The sequence below is a fragment of the Oncorhynchus kisutch genome, linkage group LG3, assembly GCF_002021735.2.
Source record: "Oncorhynchus kisutch isolate 150728-3 linkage group LG3, Okis_V2, whole genome shotgun sequence".
In the NCBI taxonomy this organism is placed as follows: domain Eukaryota; kingdom Metazoa; phylum Chordata; class Actinopteri; order Salmoniformes; family Salmonidae; genus Oncorhynchus; species Oncorhynchus kisutch.
The window spans coordinates 22258654-22269660 of record NC_034176.2 but is presented as its reverse complement, the minus strand read 5'-3'; the positions used below and the strand labels follow the sequence as shown (position 1 = coordinate 22269660).

At 41.3% G+C, this 11007-nt stretch overlaps 1 protein-coding gene across 1 annotated transcript in view; it reads left to right on the top strand.

Annotated features, from left to right (window-relative positions):
- Window positions 1-554: 554 nt before the first annotated feature.
- Window positions 555-11007, top strand: part of nr5a1a (nuclear receptor subfamily 5, group A, member 1a) — a 16149-nt gene continuing 5696 nt past the window's right edge. The window contains exons 1-5 of the mRNA XM_020470067.2: window positions 555-745; window positions 2804-2928; window positions 3031-3172; window positions 4056-4714; window positions 8114-8233. Of these exons, the coding sequence (XP_020325656.1) occupies window positions 724-745; window positions 2804-2928; window positions 3031-3172; window positions 4056-4714; window positions 8114-8233 (1068 nt within the window). The 5' untranslated portion in view covers window positions 555-723. The remainder of the gene's footprint in view (window positions 746-2803; window positions 2929-3030; window positions 3173-4055; window positions 4715-8113; window positions 8234-11007) is intronic.

Here is an 11007-nt window from a genome sequence, read left to right as displayed (position 1 = left end):
ATTGAACTGGCATACACAGTGGTTAAGGACAGACATATCATATGGATAGAGAGTCCTTGTGACAACAGACGTTTTTAACTGACATTTTTCTCATAGAGCTCATTCCTGCAGGGACCATGCAGGTACAACCTCTCAGGTACTGATACTGGAATAATCTCTCAGAAAAATGTCTGAAATACCATGCATGAAATATATATGACATGTAAATCAAAAGTAAATGTTTTCTGATTGTTTTACATACATTTCTTCCAAATGCATTGTGTCTTACAATATGAGTACTGAAAGCATAACAGGCCTATCAGTGATGAATAATATAAATGTTTGAAATCTGCTATATTTTTTACAAATACATTTGGCATAACAGACCCATACGATACACTGTGTGTCTGTCTACTCATGTATATGTGCATCTCAGTTATTATCTGCATGCTTGGATGGAAAAAGGGCGCATCATCGTTTCCGTGGTCGTCACATGACGATGACCAATAAGAACTTTAGTAACTTTTTTGCTATTTGATAAAGAAAGAAAAGCAAAGAGAACGCTGGAAATGACTGCAGTTATTCGTGGAGATCACCATTATCCTGAATTATTTGTTTATTTAGCTACGAATTTGTATTGCAGATTCGGATTGTATATGACATACAAAGTGGTCAAAGTTTTGCAGCATCTTCTTTAATAGGTTTTATTGTCGTCGACGTCTAGCCTGCCTCATAGGTAATACCATGTTGGGAGAAAAGGCACAAGGTAAGTAAACAAATCCGCTAGCGGAATGTGTAGAATTGTCTGAAGCTTCGGATATGCCTACATGAACTTTTAGTTATTTGCTATTTGTAAACCCACAGATACTGTAGGCTTATGCAATCTTTTATTTTGTAATATGCCTCTATTTTGTTGTTGCACGTTCATGTAGAATAGCCTATTTAAAATAATTTAGTAAGCACATAGATCAACATTTAAATAAAGATATTCAGTCTGCACTTCATTTGTTTATGTTGAAGCCTTTAACCATATTGCAAGACAAATATTATATTAACCTGGCATATTCAGCAGTCTATTCAAGGAAAGCTATTCGATAGGTTCCAAACTATTTCTCCTTGCAAACTTTTTTGGGGGGAGAATAAAGGAAATAATAAGAAAAAAGGAAATAATAAGAAAAAAATACAGTTTTATTCTGCATTTGAAATCAAAATGGTACTAAATGAAATGCTTCCCCTTGATGTCTGACCTTGAGGTATAGAGTAGCCTAGGCTAATAGATGTAGATATATATTTTTAAGCCGTTTGCATCTAAAGTAATTGCCAAAACAGCAAATATAGTCCAATGTGAAGTAGTGAATCGAAATGAATTCTACAAAATAGCCTATAGAAAAACAAAACAATTAAGCCTACTTATTGGATATTATCTTCCTATTTTGTCAAAAATAATTATAAAAGCTAGTTAGCCTAACACCTCTTTTCGAAATGTAGGCTATTGTTTAAACGGCCTTGGAATATAATTAACTCATGCATTGGGTCTGCGTTTCCTATTATAGATCGAGTCTATTGATTCACGAAAAATTATTATAAAAAAAGAGTAAGGACTAAATGTGAAATAATACGCCAAAGGACCGTTGATTCGTAAGCTATAGGTCTACTAATGTCTTGTTTAAGTTATTGCTGTTCACATTCATATTACCTAAAGTCATAACTTAGTCACATAATTAAAACTAACTCTGGATCATAATTATGAAAACAAAACGACTGATGATTATGATAATATCGATAACAACAAACAACATGAATAATAACAAAAATGTAATAACAATCGTTATAGCCTAACTATGCTATAATAGCAGTAATAATAATAACAACGACAACGACAATAACAATAATAATAATCATCATAACAGTATTAATAATCATAATAATGGATAGGCTATTATCACTTTCGATCATCCTCCGTTCCTATTTGACACTGTTTTGGTTAAAGATATTCTCCTTAAAATGGGACATCTCCGTTTATTATGTTGCAAGAAAGGGTGTACTGTACCACACTTAGGTTGTTTTCTCAAGATAGGTGGTCGCATCCACCGCTCTTTGGCCAACCTCCCAGTAGAAGGTGAGAGAGCCCTGAGTAAAGGACATGTGCTCGTGTCGAAGCGCGCGTCGACCGTGTTGTAGGGGTGGATTATAAAACGCGTTATTCTATCCTAGTCTGAGGCATTTCTTGATTAATAGGAATAACCACTTGGAAGAAAGGGGCGATAAAGGTAATCAACCAATACACGTTATATTTGGTCAAATCTGTTTAAACATTTGCCAATCTTATCATAATTTTTTTTTTAAGGTTTTACATTGGATTTTAATAAATCGTAAATATCAATGTTTTTTTGTTTGCTTCCATGCATTATGGAATCGTCGGTCTTATTTTTGTGAAATAGAGTGAAACTATTGTCAATCAGCTCTCTGAAAAACGCTAATATCACCGTATCATCAATCTAACATATTTATTGTGGAAATACATGTATTTTTCTATTTTTCGCAATATATATATTAACCCACATTAAGATTATTATTAGCGAAACTATATATATATATATATATATATATATATATATTAGCTTTTAAGCCTTTTGGAAGTTTGATTTAAAGCAGATATTGTTTCACAGCTGCACAGAATCCTACAATTTCGTACTGCATTTTCAAATTTGTCAAGGGCCGTAAATGAATTTGATTAACAAACTGTACATTATTTGAATTAATTTATTCGTTACATCCCTGCTTCATCCGTTTTTCTTGACCCTTGCTTTTATTTGCGAACCAGGCGTTCCATTGATGGTAGGCGTAATGGACTACAACTATGATGAAGATCTGGAAGAATTGTGTCCTGTTTGTGGAGATAAGGTCTCAGGATACCACTATGGACTCCTTACATGTGAAAGTTGTAAGGTATTTTCATTTGGAACGATTCCTTTTTTCAATTTCCTTTTTTTCCTGTGTTTGTGGGTATTGTGGCTCATCAAACTAATATAGGATAGATCTTTTCTCCAGGGCTTCTTCAAGAGGACAGTCCAAAACAAGAAGAGGTATACTTGTGCAGAAAACCAGGAGTGTAAAATAGACAAAACACAGCGGAAGAGATGCCCCTGCTGCCGATTCCAGAAATGCCTCGATGTTGGCATGAGATTAGAAGGTATGGTTCTCTTCATCTCACCCCTTCATTTGACATTATCATTGAGTGGATTTCAACCTTATTGTCCAGAAAAAAATAAGCCTTTAATGTTTTGGCATATTTTTCCATTTGAATAATATTGAATCTATATGCATTTGTTATTATTTGCCAAATGCCCGAAATATGTCCAACATATGGCCTGTAGGCCTCAAGGGATGCAATAGCCTAATGTCTTAGTATCAGCTGCTTCTGAATTGTTAAATATTTTCGCAAAAGTTGTAGTGTTAACTTTGTTTTGAATTAGGGACAGACTATATACAGAGTAGAGAAGTTTAGCGTCCGTGGTTTTATGGGACGCAAAAACATGATGTGGCGAGAGCGCGGAGTACACCAGTGATTCCCACCCAGGCTGTGATGCGAAAATTAAGCACCTGTTTCCGCGGAGAAATTACACATTCTTGATTTGCTAATACGACTCTGGGCTTCTCGCTGTGGTTTTAAAAGGATACTTAATATGTACATCAACACGGTACCATTGTGTAATTGCAAAGGCATTAGCACATGTTGTGTACAGTAAAATTTCAAAAAGAGAATGTGTAATAGAATAAAGTAGTATGATACCCGTGTGGTTGTTTTTACATTGCTTTTCCCAAAACTTGGTTCAGGAAACTGCCAAACACATATTCCTGACTAAATTAGGCTATTTTCCTGTGCACTTTTCCTGTGCTGTATTTGCAATGATATATATTTGAAAAATAAAATAATAATAAATCATAATTTTTCACGAGGAGCATTTTACCATGATATCCTTCCCGCTATAGTAGCATAGTAACAATTTCCATATAAAGACCCACTGTTGTTGACATAGTTCTGTTTCCCCACTACTTGTCTCTTTCTGTGACAGCTGTGCGTGCAGACCGCATGCGTGGGGGCAGGAATAAGTTTGGCCCCATGTACAAGCGGGACAGAGCCATGAAGCAACAGAAGAAGGCTTTGATCCGTTCCACGGGCTTCAAGCTGGAGTCTGCTCCTCCACAGCTCTCCCCTGTACAGACTAACTATGGCTTCACTGGCACCCTGCACAGTCTCCCATCTGTCCCCAAAGGCCTCATGCCCTCCATCCCAGCCTCCATCACCCCCACAGACTATGAGGCCAGCCTCTACGGACCCTCCTCCCTGGGGGTGGCCATGCAGCCCCATGGACCCCTGCCTACCCAGTACATGTGCACAGCATTCCCCAGCAGGGCCATCAAGTCTGAGTACTCTGACCATCACACAAGCTCCCCAGAGTCTCTGGTGGGGTACCCCTTTCCGGATGTGTACCCTTCCGGAGGCTCCCCACAGCCTCCCCCCCTCTCCCCCCTGGTGCTAGAGCTGCTGCGCTGCGACCCAGACGAGATGCAGGTGCAGAGTAAGATCATGGCCTTCTTGCAGCAGGAGCAGAGTGGCCGGGGCCGGCAGGACAGGCTCAGCACCTTCAGCCTCATGTGTCGCATGGCCGACCAGACTCTGTTCTCCATAGTGGAGTGGGCCAGGAGCTGCATCTTCTTCAAGGAGCTCAAGGTAAGCATCCCAGTCCCTGTCCACACAGAAATGATAGGAGAGACATGCACATTTAGAAATTATTCTTAGAATAATGATCACAGTATCATATCTTATCATTGTGATGATCTTATTATTCCACTTCATTCATAAGTGATATCAAGAATATTGAAGATAAACAATTTTAGCTTTGATATCTTAATGTTTCTTGATCCTCTTTCTGAAACCCTGCACCCCCACACACACACACATTATGGCAGTAAAGAACAAAGGCCTGTGTAAAAATGTTAGATTTACTATGACAGATAATGATCATTGTTTCTGTCCCTCCTTGTTTCTGGTGGAGGCCCTCAAATAGAGCCGCAGTTAAAGAGGTGACATCATAACCCAGTGTATCTCCCTCTGGGTAATGATTTGGGATGCATCACTGTCCATGTCAGATAGGCCTTATACATTGAGTCTCTTTGTCAACTGAAGGGTGTAATTGAGTTGTGTCACACTTGTACAGCAGGAGTTATGGCTCCAGTCATATGTTACTCCCCAGCCCCAAGAGGAGAGTGAAATCAATACTGTTGTTTGACACTGTAGTGTCTGACCAGATGGGTAAACTACAAAGGAAGCTAGATCTACTCAGGGTTTTCTAAAGCTAGCCAGCTTCAGTTAGCTTCACATTCCATCTAAGGCTTCATCTGTATTCTACGACGGTGGATATTGCTCATCTGCCACGTGGCTAGTCGAATGCCAAACTCTTCATGGAGACTGTGCTGTAGCAACAATCCATGGGCGAGTCAGTGCCACATTTTAATTTGTGTAGAAATCAAAATGAAATAGAATTTATGTAGCATATTCAGCAGGCTATGGTGTGAAATAGGCTTTTAGAAGGGCCGTCTTTATTTGATTACTTATCATTAATACCGGCTTTGGTGTGCACAAGCAACATTTCCCCCACTCCCATCTATAAAATAATTGTATTAAGTCATAACTACAAACGTTTTACGGTGCGTGATGTTTGAAATGCGTTCTGTCATTACTAAATGTGTAATGTGATAGGTATTTTAAAATTAACATTGTAAATAAAATAAAAAATATGAAGGGGATGATGATGCAATCTTTGCGAAAGGGAGGGTATCTGATTTCATTGGTCCTCAACTCGCAGCTCAGCCACTTCATTCAGGATAAATGGAGTAAGCTCTGAGTTAACCTGCAGGTTAGTTCTGAGGATTCGTTGCCATAGAAATTTACCTGGTTAAAAGGTTAGCCACTTTCGTGGTACCGGTTATCCCGAGATGAACTCAGGGTTGACCAATGTTACCTCGATAACTCCTCAAACCTGATTGGTAGTATGGGCCTCTGGGCATGTTACAGATAGGTGGCCTAAAGGAGACAGTACATGCTGGTGTTGATGAAGGCTGACCAGTGATATTGCTCATATTGATGCTGTCATCGGCCAGAGAATGGCTGGCGACGGGAACGTACTAATAGATTGTTTGCTCTTTGACATGTATTATTCGAAAAATATTTAGCACCCATCTGAACTGACAAGAAGCAACTTCTTGTCACATTATTGTTATTTGTCTGTTAGCCTTATCTGTGAGACAGCGAGTCCATTGTGTGGTGAGATAGGAACATAGTATCTATGTCAAGACGGTGTCATGGGGACACACACAGTGGTCCCATTCTTCACTTTACTCTTTTAACTGGGTTATTTTATAATCGGTAGGCCTATATGCCTCTGAGGACCAATGGTCTGATGCAGTGATCAGTGGCCAGTAGTAGTTATGGCAGCATCATCAGTACTATGGAGTTAGACCTGACTGGGGGGGAGGATTCTGCCCCTGGATAAACAACAGTCTGAAAAATAGCATAAATGACAGTGATGGGGTTTTGTTTTAAATACAATATGAGAAAATGGGCAGCATATATTACTTGATGTAATCGTGTGTAATATAATCTAGCTATGGGATCATGGAAAATTGGAGAGCCACTTTAGTGTTGCCTCCGGCATGTTGATCGTGCAAAGCCAACAGTAAAATTTGAACTGCATGGATTTCAGTCATGTTACGTACCTCGGATGTATCCTGGCTAAATTGCAACCAATTGTGAGGTTGTAGGCGTGAACAGTGCGAGGCGAGCACAAAGCGGTGGATGTTTGCCAGGAGAGAGAGAGCCTCCTGCAGAAAGAGCTATCTCTCTGAGTAATTACATTCCATCCAGACGATAACATGGGAATGTCAGTTCTCTCTCCACGGCCCAGTATTTTGTCTCTCATTGTTCATATTTGCACAGGAAAAATTGAGCTATCATCTGCTAAATTTACCTTGGGCATTGCCAGTATGTTTGTGTCAGAAGCTGCCCGTTACTTGAGTTTTTACATACAGTATCTGACATTGACATACCTGTAGCATTTGATCAAACACCATTACGTGCATGCAGGGTTGGTGCATTATAGCAGCCTTTTACTAAATGTTGATGAAAAGAAAGATATATATTTATTGTTCGATGGTTTTAGACCTGTCTGTCTGATCTCCAAAACATCTGTATTGGTCTCAAAGCCAAATTCTGACAGTTATGTAATGGCACTGAGTGAGGCAGGTTTATGCTTCCCTGTTTCTGCCAGCCAGGGGGGACAAGACTGAATGTCCCTTGACTGAACGTTCACTGTGTGTATGTGAGTGTGTGTGTGTGAAATGTTGTGTCTGTGTGCTGAATCCTCCTTGAGAAGAGGCACTGTATGATGAATCAAGATGTTGTGTGTTGGTCCTGTAGCTCTGACTGGGAGCAAGATTGGACTCCTCCTCTAGACAGATATATAGTTCCATTGAAGGGGTAGTAATTCTGTCATCCCCATGCCAGATGAATGTGTGTCCTGGTGCTATTTGGGGGCTTCAGGAACACTCTGTGTCACCAGCTGCAGAATTACTGACAGTGTCGTCCTTCGGCACCCAGGGTAATATGTGCTAGCAATGAGGAGCATCCAATCACCCCCCCCCCCCCCCTCCCCGTTGGGCGGGGGCAAGGGAGGTGACGGAGGACAGGGAGCAGTGAGGAGGTGGGAGAGGTCATCTCTGTGGCTCGTAAATACAAGGTGATGATGCGCGAGACATTGACACCAGCCCCAGATGCTGGAAATATGGCACAAGGACCCTCATCTTCCTCTCTTGGTTTTATGGTCACCCCATTTATCTGTCCATGTAGCTATGTGTGTTTCAGGTGGGACCATGCTATCCCATGTGGATGATAGCTTTTAAGGGGGTTGATGTTAGATTGATGCCTGCTTGAGATTTTAATATCAGTGTAGGCTGTTTTATTTGACATTGGGTTTGACATTAGATTGGTTCTCCACTATTCCTATGCTTGGCCAGCTGTGTGGAATGAGTTTGAGCTTTGATGTGACCTGTTGTTTTCTGATTCTACTTTAAGGTGGGGGACCAGATGAAGCTTCTTCACAACTGCTGGTCTGAGCTGCTGGTCCTGGACCATGTCTTCAGACAAGTGCAACATGGGAAGGAGAGCAGCCTGCTGCTGGTTACTGGCCAGGAGGTAAGCAGCCTTGCAGTTCCAACATAAAATTAATACAATCATACATTCATGAATACCAGACATACAAACATTCACTCACACACGCACGCACACAATCACGCACGCACGCACGCACACACAAACACACACACACACACACACACACACACACACACACACACACACACACACACACACACACACACACACACACACACACACACACACACACACACACACACACACACACACACACACACACACATTCATCATGTAGTCATTACAGATACACAACCTCCATGTGTTGCAGTAATGTGTATCTACACAGTAATTACTGTTATTACGCTGTACCAGCGGAATTACCACACATTATTTTAGTGACACAATATAAAGTGGGACTACACAGAGTGTACAAAACATTAAGAACACCTGCTCTTTCCATGGCAAAGACTGACCAGGTGAATCCAGGTAAAAGCTACTGTATGATCCCTTATTGATGTCACTTGTTATATCCAGTTCAACCGGTGTACATGAAGGGGAGGAGACAAGTTAAATAAGGATTTTTAAGCCTTGAAACAAATGAGACATGAATTGTATAGGTGTGCTATTCAGAGGGTGAATGTACAAGACAGAAAATTTAAGTGCCTTTGAACGGGATATGGTAGTAAGTGTCAGGTGCATCGGTTTTAGTATGTCAAGAACTGCCAACGCTGCTGGGTTTTTCACACTCAATAGTTTTCCGTTTGTATCATTGATGGTCCACCCCCAAAGGACATCCAGCCAACTTGACACAACTGTGGGAAGCATTGGAGTTGACATGGAACAGCATCCCTGTGGAACGCTTTCAACACCTTGTAGAGTTCATCTGAAGATGGCGCCGGAGGGGATGGCTGCCGTCTAATAGGCTTTTAACCAACCATATGCTATTTTGTTTGTTTTTTCCCTTTGTTCGTAACTTGTATTTTACATAATGTTGCTGCTACTGTCTATTATGACTGAAAAGAGCTTCAGGACATCATAACTGGGATTACTCACCTCAGATTAACGAAGAGTTTTTCTTCAATAAGTCGTATGGGAGGGATATACTTCAGACACCCGACCATGCTCAGATCCCCGTCATTTGCCGGAGAAGGAAACAGAGATTTTGCGGAAAAAGATCAGGGTGCCTTGTGAGGATCAGGCGACGAGTGCCTAATCTGCCTTTGCCTTCCGTCCTGCCAGCTAACGTTCAATCGCTGGAAAATAAATGGGACGAACTGAAAGCACGTATATCCTACCAACAGAACATTAAAAACTGCAATATATCATGTTTCACCGAGTCGTGGCTGAACGAAGACATTAAGAACATACAGCTGGTGGGTTATACACTCTATCGGCAGGATAGAACAGCAGCCTCTGGTAAGACACGGGGCGGGGGCCTATGCATATATGTAAACAACAGCTGGTGCATGATATCTAAGGAAGTCTCAAGGTTTTGCTCGCGTGAGGTAGAGTGTCCCATGATAAGCTGTAGACCACACTATCTACCTAGAGACTTTTCATCTGTATTTTTTCTAGCTGTCTACATACCACCACGGACCGATTCTGGCACTAAAACCGCACTCAATGAGCTGTATACTGCCATAAGCAAACAGGAAACGTTCACCCAGAGGCGCCGCTCCTAGTGGCCGGGGACTTTAATGCAGGGAAGCTAGCAAGCTAGTACAGACTACAAAGGGAAGCACAGCCAAGAGCTGCCCAGTGACACAAGCCTACCAGATGAGCTAAATAACTTCTATGCTCACTTCGAGGCAAGTAACACTGAAACATGCATGAGAGAATCAGCTGTTCCAGATGACTGTGTGACCACGCTCTCTGCAGCCAATGTGAGTAAGACCTTTAAACAGGTCAATATGCACAAGGCCACAGGACCAGACGGATTACCAGGACGTGTACTCCGAGCATGCGCTGACTAACTGGCAAGTCTCTTCATTGAGGTTTTCAACCGCTCCCTGTCTGAGTCTGCAATACCAACTTGTTTCAAGCCGACCACCATAGTCCCTGTGCCCAAGAAGACTAAGGTAACCTGCTTAAATGACTACCAACCCATAGCACTCACATCTTTAGCCATGAAATGCTTTGAAAGGCTGGTCATGGCTCATATCAACACCATTATCCCAGAAACCCTAGACCCACTCCAATTTGCATACCGAACCAACAGATCCACAGATGATGCAATCTCTATTGCACTCCACACTGCCCTTTCACACCTGGACTGAACACCTATGTGAGAATGCTATTCATTGACTACAGCTCAGTGTTCAAAACCATAGTGCCCTCAAAGCTCATCATTAAGCTAAGGAACCTGGGAATAAACACCTCCCTCTGCAACTGGATCCTCCCATCCCATCTTCTATGCTGCTGCTACTCTCTGTTATTATCTATGCATAGTCACTTTAATAACTCTTCCTACATGTACATATTACCTCAATTACCTGGACACCAGTGACACTGCACGTTGACTCTGTACCGGTACCCCCTTTATTGTACCCCCTTTATTGTACCCCCTTTATTGTACCCCCACTATTGTTATTTACTGCTGCATTTGAATTATTTGTTATTTTTATCTCTTACTTTTTTTGTTGGTATTTTCTTGAAACTTCATTGATGGATAAGGGCCTGTAAGTAAGCATTTCACTGTAAGGTCGACTCCGGTTGTATTCGGCGCATGTGACAATACAATTTAATCTGATTTGATGCCCCGACAAATTGAGAGTGTTCTGAGGGCAAAAGGGGGTGCAACTCAATAATAGGAA